At 34.6% G+C, this 20,924-nt stretch overlaps 1 protein-coding gene across 5 annotated transcripts in view; it reads left to right on the forward strand.

The window, feature by feature from the left end:
- Nucleotides 1-20,924, forward strand: part of HIKESHI (heat shock protein nuclear import factor hikeshi) — a 41,220-nt gene that overhangs the window by 10,094 nt on the left and 10,202 nt on the right. For 2 of the 5 annotated variants that reach the window (XR_016393872.1, XM_089915380.1), the window contains exons 2-4: nt 5,391-5,526; nt 14,881-15,032; nt 20,719-20,837. Coding sequence is in view for 4 of the 5 variants with exons in the window: in XM_089915380.1 (XP_089771506.1) it covers nt 5,391-5,526; nt 14,881-15,032; nt 20,719-20,837 (407 nt within the window). In the remaining variant the exon portion in view is untranslated. The remainder of the gene's footprint in view (nt 1-5,390; nt 5,527-14,880; nt 15,033-20,718; nt 20,838-20,924) is intronic. The other 3 variants (XM_089915381.1, XM_089915382.1, XM_022594049.3) reach the window with 3 other exon arrangements.

The following is a 20,924-nucleotide window of genomic DNA, read 5'->3' on the forward strand; positions in this document are numbered from 1 at the left end:
ACTGCGCCACCAGGGAAGCCCTCTATGTATTCTTGATACAAGTTATTTATAAGATATGTGATTTGACATGTTTTTCTAGTTTTTGGATTGTCTTTTCTCTTTATGTCTTTTATAGAGCATATGTTTTTGTGTGTTTTTTTGTTTTGTTTTTCTGCAGACATCTTGTTTATTGATTTGTTCCCTTGCATCTTTTTAAAAATTATTTTATTGAAGTATAGTTGATTTACTTAGAGCATGTTTTTAATTTCAGTGAAGTTCAGTTTTTCAGTTTGTTCTTCTCTGGATTATGCTTTTAGTGTTGTGTCTAAGAAATCTTTGCCTAACGCAAGGTTACAAAAGTGTTCTCCTAGATGGTTTTAGTTTTAGATTTTACATTTGTATCTGGGATCCAATTTGAATGAATTTTCGTATTTAGTGCGAGGTATGGGTTGAAGTTCGAATTTTTTTTTTTTGCAAGTGGATATCAAACTGTTCCAACACCATTTGTTGAAAAGAGAAAGTAATGTATAGATGTTTATATGAATATATATTGATTTAAAAATGAAAGAGAAATGGAAATAGATACTGTTATACAGTTTTTTAATCAAATTACTAGTTGGAAAGCATGCTAGAAAATTAAATGGATACTGGTAGATATTAATAGTAATAAGCGATATAGGCGGAGGAGCAACTAACTTGGGACAAGAGAGAGAGATTTTTGGTTTGGGTGTGAGGAACCTTTGGAACACGATAGCAATGCCTTAAACATAAAGTGGTGGGTTTTGTTTGTATAGCAATAGGCTAGTAGCCAGCCAACTATTAACCTTTGCATAGTTGGACAGTGCAGGCTTATTTTGTACCCAGACTCATATGCATTGATTAAGGTTAATATTGGCCACCATCTAGTATACCAGGACCCACTGGTTGTTTTTGGAGACATACTAATTAAATTGTCAATTTAATTGTCCTTACCTTACCTTACCTTCTCTTCTCTTTGCTCTAGCTTTGCCAACATTTTGAGTAGGGAAAGGAGTGCAACATCTCTTTTTCATTTATGATCATCACTATATTCCGTGAAGGAGATGCCTTGGAAATAGTGAAAAGTGCTTTCTTCTGTCATTTTTGCACTGCCTTTGGCTGTCTTTTCCCTTTTCTCTGTGACACCCAAAAGGTTGGGGGCAGTGGGCATAACATTCTGAGATCATAAAAACCCAGACATTTCCTTATTGTGTTATCTCATCCAATCTGGAGAAAATTCAGCAATCAAAAATGAGTTAATACAGTTGCTCTAACCAAAACTTTAACAATAATAATTACTCAGTGACATATTTTCTGTGGAGTTAACTAAAACAGTCCAAAATCCAGTCCCAGAGTAATACTTGATCCATTATGGGAAAATGGATTTATTTCCATTATGATAAAAGTAATTCTTTTATTCTCCTGCCTTTAAAAAATAAATTATTTCTCATCATTTCCATTATAACATGGCTTTTGATAGCTTTTATCTATGAAAACAAAATGCAATTTCAAGGCAGTATTTTTAATGAGTAAAGCACAATGCTTTATTAAAGGAAAAACAGCTTAAAATATTTAGAGACTTATTGATTATCAACATTAAACAAATGATAAAATGCTGTTAAAATGTTTTGGGTGGTTCTTTCCTAGTGTGTTTGGAAAATGCGCTTTTCGGATGTTTACAGTATTAGAATTCTTAATTTATACAGAGAAGATTAGACTTTTTATTCATATTAGGGAATTTTGTATTATTGAAATATAAGAATAGGTGGACTTGTAATGGATTTATATTTTTGAACCTTTGAGATGCTCTTTATAAGTTTTATTACATTGAGCAAACCTAGCTAACTAGCACATCAGGGTGGAAGAGAGACTTGCTGAAGTAACTTTAGGCAGTTGTGATTGAACTGAGAATTTATTAAGTAAGAAATCTAGAAGAATTTTATGGGAGTAGGGAGGGTAGACGGTTAGTTGAAGTGAAGCAAATTTCATGTTAAACTTTGGCAGTGTTTGGTTCTCTGCTGGTTGATGAACAGATTTCTTAATTTTGCGCAGAAAGGTTTTGGTCAGAGAGGGTCAGGACTGCTCTCTTGAGAGAATTGCAGTTGGTAGGACATCTTAAAACAAGTTACTGTGAGTTTTATTTTGTTTGAGAGAAGATTCTTTGTAGCTTTTGGGTTTGAAAAGGAGTTATACGATGCATATACTTTTCGGCTGATGATGGAACAATCTGGGGTGATGGTTGAGAATTAGGATGGGACTAAACTTGAAAATATAGAAGGGAGGGTTTGATGTTAAGAAACAAGAAGAAACTTCCCTTCTTCCTTCCTCCCTCCATGGGATCTAGAAATCCTAAAAAAAAGTAAATAAATAAAAGGCACAAGCTTAGATACAGTTTGGTGGTTAGAGACTTGGGGAAGTTTAAATGAGTCTCTTGCAATTTTTATCTTTAGATGCTGTGCTTGGTGTTTAGTGCGGAAGAGACATTTAATCAAAAACATAGTAAAAATCATGAAATACTGGGAGTATTATATAAAGAGATTCTTTGCTTTACAGAAATTGTATGCAAACTCAAATTAGCACATAAAAGGGAATATTAACAAAATTAAAATTTGTTTGTATGGAACTTATATTTTAAAAAGTGGGTAACTATATGTCTTTTGCTATATCATGATTTTTAAGTTGTCTGTTTACATTGTGAATGCTTGGGAAATATACTAGAAATTACTGTAGACATTTCCATTAAACAAGTTACAGAAGAAAAAAGTACTTGCTTATGTAAAGACTTTGTTGTATATCAACTTCATTCTTAGCACATACATTTCAAATTGATGACTGCTTTCATTTAGGGTCTCTGTATCTGTGTATGAATATTAAGATCACTCCAAGACAGTATTCAAAGGAAGCAGGTTACTGAGCTGAGATAATTGAAAGTGGCTCTATAGAAGATTAGACTGGAGCATGAACCTGAAGCATGAATAGGTTTGGATGGGATGGAAGTGGGAGGGTGGGAATTGCATTTGGAAATCATCAGTCATGAAAGTAATAGTATACACTGCACCTTCAAGTGACAGTGAGGAGGAGACTTTTAAAGGTAGCTTGATAGACTTCTATTTGGGACATGTGGGGCAAGGGGTAAGGTTTAAAGGTAAAGTGGAGCTGTTGTGTGCTGGTTATGCTATGGGGGGTTTACTTTTTTTTCTGGTAGGCAAATGTTTGAGCAAGAGAATGATATTTTAAAAAATGATGTTTTAGTAAAATCATTGTCTAGGATGGGTTGGAGAATCTTGTTGAGATTAGAGCCAGAGCAGCCAATTAGGAAGATTTTATAATGTTTGAAGGATGAAGGAAAGGGTAACATTGAATATCTGCTCATGCAATGCATTGTACTAGGCTTTCATGTGTATTATCTATTTAATCTTTATTATTAGCTTCTGGTTTTCAAGAGACTGGATGTCAGAGAAATTAAATATTTTGCTAGCATTTGGTGTTGTCATACAATTGATTTTTGTATATTGACTTTGTATCCTGAAGGATGAAGGAAAGGGTAACACATTGAATATCTTGCTAAACTCCCTTATTAATAGTTCTAGTTGCACCCTAGAATTTTCTATATAGATGATCATAACATCTATGAAAAAGACTTTCATAAATTGGAAAGACTTTCTTTCCAATTTTTTGCCAAATTTTATGTCTTTTATTTCCTTTTATTGCCTTATTGCATTGCCCAGACCTTTGAGCATCATGTTGGATAGAAGTAGTAAGGGTGCAGTGAGGCAAGAAAAAGAAAAGAAACATAACAGTTGTTCTCTCTTCCTCTGTTTTATGAGTGTCTAAGATTGAAAATGAATTGCCCCTTTCATCAATATGAAATACCCTTTATTATGGTAATGCTTCTGTCTTGAAGTCTACTTTGTCTAAAATTTATGTAGCTTCTCCAGGGTTCTTACTCTCCAGTGTTCACATGCTATATTTTTCCTGTATTTTTACTTTGAGATAAATCTATGTATCTCTTGTAAACAGTGTATAGTTAGGTGCTGCCTTTTTTTTGGACCTCTGTCTCTGCCTTTTAAATGAGGTGGTTAGACCATTAATATTCAATGTTACTGATATGGTTAGGTTTAAGTTTTTATCTTGGGTTTTTTTTTTCCGCCTTCTTTTGGATCGAGTATTTTTAAAATCCATATTTCTTCTATTGGGTTTTTACTTTTACCTTTGCATTTTTTTTAGTGGTTCCTCTATGGATTATTATATGAATCGTTAACTTTTTACACTGTACCATGAATTAATATTAACAAAATAAACATCTGTATTTGACAACTATGAACCTGGATTTGGTCATTTTTATAGCTTGTCATCTCCACTTTTCCTTGCTATGTCAGCCCACTTAGTGAAATTCTGAATATAACAATGAAAACTTTAGGGCAAAAATCACATTTTGGTAATTTATTTTGAATTAAAAATATTTATCTCCATTCTCATCATCTTCATACTGAAGTTAAACATTGCATCTCTTAGTAGCATGTGGGAGAATCAGATATGTGTAATAGGAAGCCAAAAGATCCGTTATAAATACTCTACATTTTTTCCCCAAAGTTCAGAATTTTCACATCCTTCAGAGTTGAATAGCAGAGGCAAAAGGATTATTTGCTCACCTTTGCTTTGTCTTAATCTCGTCCAGAGAAACATTTCATGGTTTGTACTGGGAATTTTCTCAGTGGACTGCATCTTTCATTTTCTTAATGAAGTCTTTTGGGAGATAGGCTGCTTTTTTGATGTATGTCCATTTTTGATGTATGTCCATCTCATTAACACAAAAGGTATCTGTAATTAGAATTAGAAACTCATTTTCCACATAATTTTAGTATTTCTTTCTAGTTCTATGATATTAAGTATTATCAGGTCTCACAGTACTTTTTGAATTTTTTTCACGGTAATTTTGGAAAGTTTTTCTTAAAATGTCTTACCTGAGTTCTGAAGTTGATATCCAGCCTTAGTAGCATTATTAAACTGTAAGATGCACAAAAAAACTCAGCATTCATATAGTAGGTCAGCTGAGTGCTGGTGTTCACTTATAACAACTTAAACATCTGTTAAAACCTGTTATATATGAATAATGAGATGCCAGGTAATGTGAACATGAGCACACTATCTTTTAAATTAAGGTTTAAATTTTTAATTCTGAACTTGGAAGGTGGAAGCAGTTTCTTTTACCAAAAATATGTAACTGAAAGAATTTATATTATTCATATTTATACATGTTTATATGTATATGTCTGTCAAAGGTAATTATTTGTAGAGTTCATATCCTATTTGAAGAGTTTGTTTAAGCCACATCCACATATTCTTTCATACACATACTTAAGTTCAACTTAAAACCTTCCTTTTCTCTGTAGGTTAACTATTTTAAAGTGTTTCAAGATACAATGAGGAAATGGCTCAATGCCTCAGTCAGGGAGAATTCCAGTGACATCTACAGTGGAGAATTATGTGGAGAATGGGCAACGGAAGAGGCCAAGATTGGAAGAGCAGGTGGGGGAGTAGGACATTAGGTCAGATATAATAAAAACAATTATGTGGAACTTAAATACTTTTTTGTGTGTCTTTAGCACTTTAGTATGTGATTGTACTTAATAGAAGAATAAGAAATAGTTGATTAAATTACCTGTGCTATAAAGAGGGATTATATATTTATATGAATAAAATAGAGTAATGAATGCAGTAGAGCTTTGTAGAATACTCTTGTTATGAGAAAAGGCTGATACTTTGTGTTTTAGGCACCTGAACTATGCACCTTATGGTGGGGTTTTACCTTGTTTTTTGTTTTTTGTTTTTTATTTTTTTGGCCAGGGCCCTACTGTGAGGTAGTGTGAGTTTGGAATGAAATTCTAAAAGTATCACTTCTGATACTTGAAAAAATTTTTGCATTAGGGAATTAGAGCAACTTTATTTTGAAATAATTTTAAAATTAGAGAAAAATTACAAGAATAGTGTAAAGAATTTTTTATATTCTCCCATATTCATTAATTTCGTTACTCTTTATCATTCTCTGGATATTTTTTTTTCCTGAAACTTTTGAGAATAAGTTGTAGATATCATACCCCCTTACTCCTAAATACATCAGCATACATTTCCTAGAACAAGGATATTCTTTTATAATCACAGTATAATTATCAAATTCAACAAATTTAACATTAATACAGTACCTTGTCTGATATACATTCTACATTAAAGTTTTGCCAGTTTTCCCAATAATGCCTTTTATAGCAGTTTCTTGCTCCCTCCATCTAGGATCCAGTCAGTATTGTACATTGCATTTAATTGTCACACTTCTTTAGTCTTTAATCTGACACATTGCTCAGCCTTTCTTTGTCTTTCATGGCAGTGACATTAAAAATATCTATGAAAAGAAGGCTTAGCACCAAAAAGGAATTTTTAAGAAATGTTAAAATTAGAGTTTGTCATAAATCATCACTTAACTTTCTTCTTTATAGTTCTGCTCTTTTCTTTTTGGGTTTGCTGCCATATTTTAATGTCATTGCTTTGGCTTCTACACATGACATATACAGTCTCTCATTTCATCTAGCTCAGTTGCCAAGAAGAAACTTTTAAACTTTTTCTAGTTTTCATTTTAAGATTGGGTTGAGCTTGTCAAGGGGATTAGAAAGGACAAAACAACACCTCAAGATACTACTATTAGTCTGTTTGCATGCGGTGGAACTAGAGCCAGGATGGGAACCTTTTACTTCCTGATGTTTCTTGATTTCCTTTCTTGAATGGCTTATTGTGAAGTAAGTAATGAATAAAAAGCAGTTAAGAGTTCATACTACAGAATTTGGTGTAAACAGGTAGGATAATGGACGGGAATGAGCATCAACCTTGGAGTTTGCTAGACGCGTTTGAATCCCAGTGGTACTCATGACTAGCTGGGTAGTCTTGACCAAGTTCTTTAAGCCTTAGAAGAGAATCCAGGTAAAACGGGGATAATAATACCTACAGTGCATGTGTTTTGCGGAGCATTAGAGATAATGCAAAATGCATAATAGTGCCTGGCACGTAGTTGGTGCTCAAGGAATGGTTATTACGTTTTTATAAAATCATAGAAAGACAGCTGTAGGAGGGATCTTAAAAATCACCCGGATAATGAAATCTATTCAGAAAGGTTAAGTAATTGTTACTGACTTATTAGAGTGTAAGCTCCTTGAGAGTAGGGACTGTTTATGTATCTTTTACCTTGTGTTCTTTAGAGTGTATAGAGCACAGTGATGGACTTTAGATACTCGGTAAATATTGATAGTTTAAATACATTTCAGACAAACAAATTCTAGACATATTACAATGTCAGGTAAGTTATTTTTGTCTGGTTTAAAGTACTTATTATTGATAGACCTTTGGAAGTCACATAGCTCTTAGAATATACATGAGTAAAAAATGTAATTTCAGGCTTGTCAGGCTATCAATAGAAATAAAGCAGAGGTTTTAAGGATATATATACATATATATGATTTCTAAATATTTATATTCAATACTAAGAGGATTTTCAGCAGGCATAATTAAGTTGTTTTTCTGTAGCTTTTTAGCATATGTCATGTTCAAATGCCACTTCATAGTGAATTGCTTATTTTTGGCATAACAGTTTTCTTTAGTCTTCATCCCTGCTGCTGTGCGCACCAAAGTATCTTAACCAGTGGACTCACTTTTAGTTTTTTGGTTTCTTTTTGGGGGCACTTATAACTCTTAGAAAGGTTGATATTTCATGAGTTTTATTCTTCTGTAGAGGTCTTCCAGAGAAAACATTTACTTATATATTTTTTAAACTCATTCTATCTTGCAGTTACCATATGGGTCCACTGGACCATTTTATAAATTTAATGTGCATTTGCGGATATTAGTGATCTTATTTTGTCTATATCTTGAAACATTTTGCTGTTTCATCCAAGGAATTATTTCATCGTTTCTCATTAATTCTCAACTATGGAAGAAAAGAAAGGCTGAAACAATAAGAAAAAGGAAAAATGATGGAATTACTTGAAGCAGAGGTTGGCAAACATTTTTGTAAAGCTTAAGATAGTAAATATTCTAGGCTTTGTGTACTACATATGGTCTCTGTGACATATTCTTCTTTAAACAACCTTAAAAGTGTGAAAACTATTGTATGACCTATCCTAGGTCATACAAAAACAGGTTATGGGCCAGATTTAGCATGTGCACCTTAGTTTGCTATTGCCTTATCCTATGGTTTTCATATTGCATTGTCCAAAGGATTATGTCATGTTTCAAGAAGTATAAAAGGAGACTGGAGACACCATCTTCATTGTCTGCTTTTTGCTTTTATTGGACAGAATTAGGAATTAATAATTTTTCATATTTTGTTCATGATGGCAAAGAGAAGAAAATTGTCAGGGGAACAAGTTTCACAATTTTGTGTGAATCAGAAAATGAATACAAGGACTTCCCTGGTGGCACAGTGGTTAAGAATCTGCCTGCCAATTCAGGGGACACAGGTTGGAGCCCTGGTCTGGGAAGATCCCACATGCATGCGGAGCAACTAAGCCCGTGAGCCACAACTACTGAGCCTGTGCTCTAGAGCCCGCGAGCCACAACTACTGAGCCCGTGTGCCACAAGTACTGAAGCCTGCGTGCCTAGAGCCCATGCTCTGCAACAAGAGAAGCCACTGCAGTGAGAAACCTGCACACCACAACGAAGAGTAGTACCCACTTGCCGCAACTAGAGAAAGCCCGTGCACGGCAACGAAGACCCAACACAGCCAAAAATAAATAAATTTATTAAAGAAAATGAATACAATGAGGCAGATAGCAGCATTCTAGACTCATGATGGTGGTGAAGTTGATCATATAAGCAAAATCTCAAGATTGAATCTTCAGATGATGGTCTCTTAGGTGAATTTTCTCAAATAAAAAAATGGATGATTGAACAGTATATTTCTAAGGGCCAAAAGAAAATATGGTATTCTTATCCATTTAGTCATCCAGCAAGGAGGAATTAATCACGTAGTATTTTGTGACAAAATCTTGGACATGTGGTAAAAGGATGTGTGCTGGTATTCTTTCATCTCTTACGTTTGGTCTCCAAATTTGGATACAGTTTGTAAGTGGATATTGCTGAAAGTGGGTGTATATACAAAGGTGATGAGAAGATAATGTAGAAATGAATGAAACTAATTGGATTGATTATTCTAAATAATGTTTATAAGTCTAAAAATGACAATGTTTTGCAAATTACAGATCAAAGAAGATGGCCATTCTTTCTTCAGTAAATTATGAGCCATTAAAAGTTTCAAAATTTCAAGGTTTCAAGTATTGCACTTTGACAATGCAACTGCCAGAAGAAAGACCAGAAGTGATGATAAGCTCGAATCTATTAGAGATCCACATTTATTAGTGACACTTGAGGAACAGTTGTATTCAGAGAACGTGGCCCATTTTGGCTATTTATAACTTAAAAACCAGGCAAATGTGGGAAATCTGGAATGGATGTTTGAGTTTGCTGTACTTTAGTACTTACTAAAATTCTAATAAAGTTTTTTAAAATCTCTTCATTCTTTTGAACATTTTTTGTGAAATGAAGTGTATATAGTTTTAAAAAGAGTCACACCCAGATAGTAAATGATGATGACTGCTTTTCCTTGTATACTGACAGTAAAGCACTAGTTTCCTATAGGATTTTCTCCTCTGAGTTGTGTTAGGCTAGTGAAGAGGGATACTTTGAGAAACAACCTTAAAAGATTTGCTGCTGCTTTTACTATTGGAATGTTACTGAGAACTTTTTGTAATGTATGTTTTTTTTTAAAGACCAGGGCAGATGTTTTACTTTCCCTGCTGTTTTTGTTTTTTAATTTTTTGGTTATAAGACTCAGTGTAACTGATCATGTTTTTCTTTTTACTTTGGCTGTCAAGAATTCATATCCAAAATTAAACACTCACTTTAAGTTTGTACATTATGTTCCAGTGTTTCTTTCCAATACTTTATAGTTTGCAAACAAGAACCTTTGTACTTGGAAGGTACCAATTACTGTGTCGAGCCCGTTTTGAGAATAAGATTGACTAAAGGAATGGTTTAACTGCACAGTGGATTTCTTTGAAAATATAGATTAAAGATTACTGAAGACTGAGAGTTTTTTTGTTTTTCCCATCTTAAGTTGTCTTAGTCCCAGAGAGCTTTAAAATGAAAGAGTCAGAATACTTCCTTAGCCCCAGTTTTTTCAACAGATCTTAGAGAGTTTTCCTTAGGGCTTCACTTATTTGCCAAGAGCTTGTATGTGATAAAGGATGGAGGTTAGAGATGACAGGGCTTTCTGCTTGGGCCGATCACTCTCTGGGTAGTTACAACTAAGGCAGTAGTAGGTTGTATTGACACTACTTTCCTTGATTGAGATCATTGGAGCCTGTTATACAGGCAAAAAGCAGTACGTTTTCTGGACTTAGCATAATTCTAGGCTTAAAACAATTGAAAGGATGGAGTAAGGAACTCCAGAAGTTCATCCCTCCATAAAAGCAACAACAGCAAAAACTGGCAAAAACTCTCAGAATCAACTTTTTCAGGACTCTGGAAACTAACCAAAGGCTTGTCGCAACCAGAGGGACATTTAATCAAGAAGAAACACTGAATCTCTGTAAGAACGGTGAGCTTTGTGGTAGTTAATCTACCCTGCTCCCAACCCTTGTTCCTCAGCTCAGTGGTAGCCTTGAAAATAACAGACCAGGTTCTTGGTACTGGTACTGATACCAGAGGGAGTAGAATGGACCTTATTCACAATTAATTGTAATTAACTTGTTTTGTTCTGTGGTTCCCTGGAAGACTGATTTAAAAGGCTCACCTTTATCTCTTTTAACTTGGAACTCTTCCACTGCTAAAATGACTTTCTGCATATGTTTGTCAAAAATGTTTACAGGTAAATGTATTAGTCACTGCTGCCTGAGGCAGTGACAACAGTTGGGGCAAATAACAGACTAACCAAAAAGCTTGGAAGGAAAGGCTGGGAATAAGATGCTTTGGGGAACAAGGGTTTTGAAATTCTCCTGGGGATTCCTGGGAATCTAAAAGACCACATGGGTGTCCAGGGCTGTGCACATGCTTGGGAAAGACCTAAGAAGGTCCTAAGCTCTTCCTGCTGGCTGACCTTGAAGGCATGAGTATTTTTTTTAAATAAATTTATTTATTTATTTATTTATGGCTGCGTTGGGTCTTTGTTGCTGTGCAGGGGCTTTCTCTAGTTGTGGCGAGCGGGGGCTACTCCTTGTAGTGGTGTGCGGGCTTCTCATTGCAGTGGCTTCTCTTGTTGCAGAGCACAGGCTCTAGGCGTGCAGCCTTCAGTAGTTGTGGCATGTGGGCTTCAGTAGTTGTGGCACACGGGCTTAGTTGCTCCGCGGCATGCGGGATCTTCCCGGACCAGGGCTCAAACCCGTGTCCCCTGCACTGGCAGGCGGATTCTTAACCACTGCACCACAAGGGAAGCCTGAAGGCGTGAGCATTGAAGGCATGTCTCAACACACAAAGCCCACCTGCAAACACTGGGAGAATTTTTGGTTCCAGGCTTCTAAGGAAATCTCTTTCCATTCACTAGCTAACCACTAACCTAATAGAACAGAGACTTCAGTGGTCACAAATGACAAAAAATACAGACTTTATAGTATTAGTTCAGAAAAATCATTAAACAAGGAAACAGCCACAATAAACAGTAGCAATAAACCCTAAGGAGAGGTGAAATATCTGATTGCTGGAGTTGCCACATTATTCAATATCCAGTTTTCAACAAGATGCTATGAAGCATGCAAGAAACAAGGCCCTTTCACAGAAGAAATGAATAGAAACTGTTCCTAAGAAGTATAGACATTGGGCTTAATAGTCAAAGACTTTAAGGAAGCTGTCTCAAATATTTTTGAAGAGCTAAAGGAAATCAGGAGAATGATGTATCATCAAATAGAAGATACCAATAGAAAAAAATTTTAAAGGAAATAAGTTATGGAGTGGAAAAGTACAGTAACTGAAATGAAAATTTGACTAGAGGGTTTCAGAAGCAGATTTGAGTAGGTGCAAAAAAGAATCAGTGAATTTGAAGATAGGTAAAATACCTAATTTGAAGAGCAGAAAGGAAAAAGAATGAAAAATGAACAGAGCCTTAGAGACCTGTGAGACACCATCAGGCATGCCAACATATGCATAATGGGAGTCCCAGAAGAAGAGGAGAGAAGGGGTAGAAAGAATATTTGAAGAAATAATTGCCCTAAAACTCTAAATTTGATGAAAAACATTAATCTACACACTTAAGTAGCTCAACAAACTCAAGTAGGATAAACTTCACTCCAAGACATGATAAACTGCCAAAGACAGAGCATCTTGAAAGTGGCAGGAGAAGCAGCTCATCACATACAAGGGTCCTTACTAGATTATGGCTGATTTCTCATCAGAAACATGTAGACCAGAGGCAGTGGGATGACATATTTAAAGTACTGAAAGAAAAAAGGTCAATCAAGAATTATCTAGCCATCAGAACTGGAGAAATGAAGACATTCCCAGATAAACAGAAATTGGAATAGTGGCTAGAGGACTTACCCTATTGGAAATGCTAAAGGGAGTCCTTCAGGCTGAAATGAGAGGACCTGGGATAGTAATTCGAATTCATGTTAAGTAAAAAAGAACACAGCTAAAGGTGACTATACAGGTAATTATGAAAGCCTTAATACATACTTTGTAACTTTGCTTTTTTTCCTATCTGATATAAAAGACAATGGCATAAAACAAAAACCCTTAAGTCTGCTTATGTGCATACTAGGTATAAAGATGTAATTAGTGACAATAACAATATAAGGGAGAGAAGCAGTTACATAGGAGCAAAGTTTTTATATACTATTGAAATTAAATTGGTATTAATCCAAACTAGAGTTGTTCTATTTTAAGATGTTAATTGTAATCCCCAGTGCAACCATTTAAAGACTATAATAAAAAATATATATATAGTAAAGGAAATGATAAGGGAATTAAAATGGTACACTGGCACGTATCTATTTAACATGAAATTCAGCCCTTCAATTAAAAGGTAGAGATTTTCAGAGTGGATTAAAAAACATGATACAGCTATTGATTCAAAGATATAAATTGGTTGAAAGTAAAGGATGAAAAAAATTATGCAAACCGAAACCAAAGCGTCACTCTATCAAAAAGATACAATTACAAACTTTTGTCTACCTAATAGAGCCTCATGAAGCAGAAATAGAGTTGAAAGGAGAAATAATCAGTTCAACAATAATAGTTGGAAACTTCAATACCTTACTTTCAATATGGACAGAACAACTAGACAGAGGATCATCAAGGAAACAGAAGACTTGAAAAACACTATACACCAACTAGACGTAATAGACTTATGTAGAACATTCTATGCAACAAAAGCAGAATATACATTCTTCTCAATATACATTCTTCTCAAGTGCCTATGGAACATTTCCTTGAATAGCTGTATGTTAGGCCACAAAACAAGTCTTAGTATATTTTAAAAGATTGAAATCATGCAAAGTATGTTCTCCAACCACATTGATAAAAATTAGAAGTAACAGAAGTAAACCTGGAAAATTCACAAATATGCGGAAATTAAGTAAAACAAATAATTTAAAAATACCAAAAATATCTTAAACCAGTCATGTTTAGTGAAGTGTGTGTATTTTTAAAGCGCAGAATAATACAGTTATGTTTGTATTCATATGCTTGAAAATTTAATGAGTCTTGATACTTGCAGTAAGTGTTCTAGTTATTAGGGATGTGTGTTGTCCTAGAGTTCTGTAGTATTTGTTTAGACATAGTCATATAAAAAGAGCATTTAAACCAAAAATCTATTCATTGTATGATTTTTTTTTCTTAGACTAACTTTTCTGATTATGTCTTATGTGGATTAATAAAACTGGTATATTTTTTCATGTATAAGTTAGCTGACGCTTAGAGGCTCAGATATATCAAATATACATTTGATATATTTTATATATTTATGATGTATTATATATTTTACTTGTAAATAAATATATTGTAAAGGCGAAAATTACTATTTTCCGAATAAGCTGCAAATTTCTTTATTGCCTATTTGATAACAGATCATCAGGTGTTGAGTGGGGTGATTTATGACATTTAGTAAAATATGCCATGTCGTTATCAGTATTAATGGCAATGAAATCTCTTTCTTTAGTGGAATAATCAGAAAATATTAAAACTAATTCTAAAAATTTTTAAAAATATCCTTCCCTCAGAGTTAGCATTGAGAATCTGTTATCTAATTAATGCTCATTTTTTTTTTTTGGTGGTACGCGGGCCTCTCACTGTTGTGGCCTCTCCCGTTGTGGAGCACAAGGCTCCAGACGCGCAGGCTGCAATTGCAGCATTTCTAGCTGCAATAATTTTGTAAGCTTTAGAAAAGTAACAGCTATTTTTCTGGTGAGGAAAATTTCGGTTTTCTTAATTATTTGTTAATATGGTAAAAGCTAGGCATCCTTTTACATTTATCTGAGAATAGACAAACTTTCATGTAACAGAACTTTTTAGTGCATATAGATCAGAGGTTCTTCACATTTATATTTTTTTTTTTTTTTTATTATTATTATTTTTTAATTTATTTTTTGCGGTACGCGGGCCTCTCACTGTTGTGGCCTCTCCCGTTGCGGAGCACAGGCTCCGGACGCGCAGGCTCAGCGGCCATGGCTCACGGGCGCAGCTGCTCCGCGGCATGCGGGATCTTCCCGGACCGGGGCACGAACCCGCGTCCCCTGCATCGGCAGGCGGACTCTCAACCACTGCGCCACCAGGGAAGCCCCACGTATTTATAAAGGAATTTGTGTGTATACAAGTTAAATTTAAAATATGTGGCACATGTTAATTTTTTTCAGGAGAAGGAAGCCAGCACCCTTTTGGAGCCATGAATATTGTCCGAACTCCATCTGTTGCTCAGATTGGAATTTCAGTGGAATTATTGGACAGTCTGGCTCAGCAGACTCCTGTAGGTAATGCTGCTGTGTCTTCAGTTGACTCATTTACTCAGGTAATGGAATGTACATTTCATTATTTTCTAAAATAATTTAAAGATCACATTCTGTACTTTAGAAATTAGCTTGGTGGTAGAATTCATGTAAAAATGAAGGTAAACACATATGATATAAGTTATTGGCTTCCATGAATATTTTCAGTTTGTCTTCCTCTCTATAGGTATTTTAAAATTTATAAATGCTTTGATGAGACTTAAGTTTTTATAGTGATAAAATAGCTCAAAGTGATTTTTTAAAATGGGTTTAAATATTAACTTTTCCTCTTTTCCTCCCACAATTAGTATGCTAGGCTGTGAGTATACAGTTGTAAACCTGATGAGCAAGATCCTTGTCCTTGTGGAGCTTAAAGTGACACAATTCCATAAGGGTTGACTTTTAACCTGTCTGGCAGAGGCCTGAAGGGGAGAATGATCTAGGCAGAGTTATAGCTATTACAAAGGCCCTGTTATGTTTGAAGAATAAAGTGAAACTTTGTGTCTGGGGTAGAGGGAACAAGGGTGAGAGATGGGAGGTGAGGTTGGAGATTATGGGGGAGGTGGCTGCAGGATAAATCATATGCGACCTCATTGGCGTTTGTAAAGACTTTGGCTTATATTCTGTTTGGAAGAGAAAACATAAGAGAGCTTTGAGCAGGAGAGTAATATGATCTAACTTACATTTTTAAAGGATCACTTTTGCATCTTTGGAGAGAAACTGTAGTGAGGCAGAGAGGAAAGGAGGAAGATCAGTTAGGAGGCTCTTGTGAAAATCTAGGTGAGAGCTTTTAATGACTCGAACCAGGAAGTATGGGGAAGTAGAAATGGAGGTGATGAAAAGTAGTTGATTTCTGGAGATAATTTGAAGATGGGGCCAATAGTGTTTCATGGTGTGGATCACATGTGAGGTCTGCGATAGAGACATCAACTATGGCTCCAAGGGTGTTGGATCCAGGAGCAAGAACACAGGAATATTGTGAAAAGAACAAGTATGGGCTGGGAGTGGAATCAGGAGTTGAATTTTGATTGTACTATGTTTGGGATGCCTGTTAGATATCCAGCTGGAGAAGACAAGCTTAGAGTTCAAGAGAAGTAAAAATTTGGGAGTCATCAGTGTAGAGGTGGTATTTAAAGTTGGGAAGGGGATGTGATCACTGAGAAGTAACTGTAAATAGAAAAATTGGCCAGTGACAGAGCTTGGGGCCATTTCAAAGTTGAGACGCTTAAGAGATAAGGAGAAATGAAAGGAGCAGCCTGAAGTAGGAGGACACCCCAAAAGTGCTGTTTTGGAAGCCAAGCGGAGACTGGATTTTAAGAAGGAAGAAGTGATCAATAGTATTCACTGCTGATGGGTCAAGTAAGATGAAGGCTAAGAATTAACCATTGGATTCAGCAAGGTAAAAGTTATTAAAGATTTTGACAAGAGTTCATAGAGGTGGAAAGGGTGTTTGCAGCGAGGTTGAGTGAATTGGAGAGGAGGAAATGGAAACAGTGAATATAGATGACTCTTGACGAGTGTTGTCATAAAGGACAGCAGGTGAATGGTCTGGTTGTTTGAGGGGGCTTGGGGACAAGGAATTTTTTTTTCTTTCTGTTTTTAATCGGAGATATTATATCATGTTTGACAGGAATGAAGCATTAGTGAGAGAAAAATTGATGATGCAGGAGAGTGGGGAGGCTTGTGAAAGTGGTGTCCTTGAGTAGGAAATAAGACCGTATTGGGAGGTTTTCGATAGGATAATGGACAGTGTTTGTAGTAATGGATATATGGGCACAGACAGACACAGGAGGTTGGTAAATGTGCTGATGAGAAGTTGTGCAAGTTCTCTCTTGATTCCTTCTCTTTGCTCAGTGAAATAGGAAGCAAGGTCATTAGCTAAGATTGAGGGGAAAAGAAGTATTGGAAATCTAAACCAAAAGGATTATTAAACAAGTCCTCTAGGAGAGGAGGAGGGTGAATGGACTAGGGAAACCTTCTGGGCTTGCTAGGAAGCACATTTTTGAGGATTGTGGCCATGAATTTAAGTGCCGACTTGTCATATGATCTCTTGAGAATGGGCCAAATTAAAGAATGGCAGAATCTGGGTGTTAAAAATTTTGTCAGTAATTTAAAAAATAAACTATACTGAAAAAAGCAGGTTGTAAAACAATACTTATAGTGTCCCATATAGATTGTATTTGAAAAATGTCTGGAAAATACATGACAAAGTGATGTTATCCCTGGGGAGGGGCAAGAAGACTTTTTACTCTATAATTATAAGTTATTTGAGCTTTTTAATGAAGCATATTTTTTTATTAAATGTTTTATTATGAAATATTTTAATATATAGAAAAGTGCATTCCACAAATATTTATTGTATACCTATTGTGTGTGAGGCATTTTTTAAGAACAAACAGATAAAAATAGGTAGACAAAATAAAATAATACCCATCCTTACAGAGCTCTCTTTATAGTGGGGTATATTTGAAGACTTCCATATGTCTTCCACCTAGATTTAACTGTTACATTTTGCTATATTTGCTACTAATTAAAAAATTATATAAAGTGTTACAGATACAGCCCACTGCTCTCTGCTTCTCTTCTTCCCTTTCCTCTCCAGGTAGCTACTCTTCTAACTTTATATATCTTTCCTATCTGTATTTCAGTACTTAAAAAAAATTTTCATATTTGTTCACAAAACATGTATAGTACTATTTGTATGTGTGTTTAAATGTGTTTCTAATTTATGCTCTTAGTTATTCTTACTTCACTTTAGTTTTTATCAGTAGTACATGGTTTAGAAAGTCAAATAGTTTTACATGTAAAACAGCTGTCCTCTATTATACCTTTTATATTTTGCTTTATTCTGCCTCTCAGCAGCAGTCACTTTCAACCTCCCCCTCATTTTTTTCCCCTCCTTCTCCTTGTATTTATTTCCATGTGTCAGAAGAAACTTGATTAATCTTTCTTTATTAATTTATTTATTATAGGTATTTTCCATTGACTTACCGATACATAACATGATTTAGCTCTCTTAATCCTCTGTTCTCCAAAATACACAGATATCTTTTCTCCCCACCTTTCCAATATAGATTTTCATTAAGTTAGTATTCAAAGTTTTCAGTATTATGACCTGGTAAATGTTTTTCAGAACTGAGCCATGTGTAGTGCTATGATTATATTTCTTGTTCTGTATAACTTTTCATTTATCCTGGTTAATAAATTTCTCATTTTTTTCCTTTGCATGGATTTCTGTATTTCCGTTTCTAATAATTTATGCCCAAACTCTGCCAATTGTAAATTCCCATTCAATATATTTAAGTATAGCAATTTAAAATTTGTCTTGGAAACATTTCTCTTGGAACTCTCTTTTTTGTTCCACTGTGGACTGATTATTCTCTGGGTCTGTTGCATAGCTGTTGTTAAGGTATGGTTTTCTTTCACCATTACTCCAGAAATTCCTTTTATTTCTCTTCTGTGTTGAATCCCTTTTTTTCTGGTTCTTCTATTTTTACTTCTTGTTATTTACCCTTTCGTATGTTTTTAAAATGGATATAAATGTTTGTATCATACTGCACAAACTTCTACAACTTACTGTTGTTCACTCAGCATTATTTTTAAAGATTTATCTGTGTTGATACATGCAATCAATTTAGTTTGTTTTAATTGTCATATGTCATATGTACGAATGAGCCGCAGTTTGTTTTTCCATTTCCAATGGTAGATGTTTTTATACATTCTTAATATTTATCAGACCTTAAATTTTTGCCAAACTTGATAGGTGAAATTAGAATATTACTATTGTTTTGGGTTTTTTTTTGGACTGTTGGTGAAGTTGAGCATCTTTTCAGATTTTTGGCCTGCATTTGTATTTTCTTTTATAGGAATTGACTGTTTATATAATTTTCCCCAATTTTCTGTTGTATTAATTTTGGCACTTTTTAATTTTGGGAAAAGGCCTTTATGTGTTCTGGATAATAATCCTTTGTTGTATATGTTGTAAATTTTTTCCCCTACCTTGTCTTTTAGTATTGTTTATGGTGTCTTTTGCATACAGACATATTTTCTGTAGACAAGTTTTATCAGTTGTTTCCTTTATGATTTGTGGGTTTTTTGTATTTGAGAAATTCGTCCCTATGCTGATATGTAAAGATGTTATGTTCTCTTATAGTTCTTAAGGCTTTTAATGTTTTACTTTTTGAATTGTGTTTGTGTGTGGTATGGGAAGGGATCTAAAGTCATTTTCCCCCCATGGAAAACTAGTTGTTCTAGTCCCATTAAATGAATAGTTAGTCCACATTTTTTTTTATTGTGAATAATAGCATCTTTGTTATATTTCATGTGTCACATATGCTTAGGTTTGTTCCTGGGCTTTCTCTTTTATTCCAGTTAATTTGCCTGTCCCTTTGCCAGGAAAAATCTTAATATCTGGAAGGCCAAGTCCCTCCTCCTAGTCATCAAAATAGGCTTAGGTATTTATCGTAATAATTTTAGTATCAGCTTGTCAAGTGCCATGAAAAATCTTGTTGGAATTTAGTTGAAAATAACATTGGATTTATAGGTTTAATGTGCCTTTATCACATTAAGTATTCCCATCCGTGAACATATTGTATCTTTCCACTCGACATGGTATATAAGTCCTTTCATTTGTTTTCTTTCTTATCTCTCAAGACAGTCTTAAAATATTTTCCACAAAAGTCTTACTATTAGCTTGTCTTAGCATTTCCCCTAGGTATCTTACAGACTTTGTTTCTGTCATGAATTGGATCTTCTTAAAGTTACATTTAAAAATTTTTCTTGCTTGTATGGAGGGTTGCTGTTGATTTTTTTTCTCCTGGTACTGATCTTTTAGTTAGTGATCTTATTGGTTCAACTCTGATATTGGTTCAAGTACCTTAACAGTAGAGTCTCTTGGACTAAACTACCTCGATATTATTAAATAAACAAAAACCCTAATAAGATGTTTCTTCCATGTAGAAAAGAGACAGCAAGAACCTTCATGGCTAGTTTTGTGTTTTGGAGAAAGTGATGTTGGGAAGATTATTTTTGAGTGAATAAAAGGTAGTATTATCATTAGTAGTTCATTAATTTTGGGGTTTAGTGCTTAAACCCATTTGATTCTCAAGAAATGTGAATCAGTTTACTTCTTGCTTCTACAAAGGAGTCTTGGAGGATGTTAGTGGATTTGCCCATTTGAGGGTCAGTGAGAACGAACAGACCAGGAAATAGAAATGAAATAGTGTTACTTTTCTCTTCTTTGTAATTGATGGTGAGTAACCAGTTGTTCCTTTTTTATACTTAAGTTTTTATCTTTCTGGTAAGAAAAAGACTTCTTGGATATGGTTACTATTTTATATGAGAAAATAGGTTGATTTGATGAGGGTGGTATTTGAGGAGAGGGGCATCTCCAAAGGTGGAGATAAAAGAAGATATTTTGAATGAAAAAACATTTTTTCTTTTTTTTTCCCAAACTGAACATGTTATAAACTTTAAAATATTTGATAATCATAGAAATTCTTTGAGATATAAAGAAAGTACTAAAGGCAGATTGTTATGATTTTGTGGCATAATGTTATTTTATGACTTGCCTTAATGTTCAGCATTAGATTGTCTCAGAACTCACAGTCCTTAAACCAAGTTAATATGACAGCATTTTTAATTAAAAATATTAAGGTCTAAATGGAGTATTTAGTATAATCCATTAATCTATTTATTATTAACTTTTAGTTCACACAAAAGATGTTAGACAACTTCTACAATTTTGCTTCATCATTTGCTGTCTCTCAGGCCCAGATGACACCAAGTCCATCTGAAATGTTCATTCCGGCAAATGTGGTTCTGAAATGGTATGGGGCATTTTGTAGCTCTCATATTAAGGCTTCTAGTAACCTACAAAAAATGTGTGTTTTTTGCTTGTGAATGTATTTCTTCTT

This window comes from Delphinapterus leucas, chromosome 7, assembly GCF_059928025.1.
Source record: "Delphinapterus leucas isolate spDelLeu-1000000601 "Yukka" chromosome 7, BTC_Dleu_Yukka2, whole genome shotgun sequence".
NCBI classification, from domain to species: domain Eukaryota; kingdom Metazoa; phylum Chordata; class Mammalia; order Artiodactyla; family Monodontidae; genus Delphinapterus; species Delphinapterus leucas.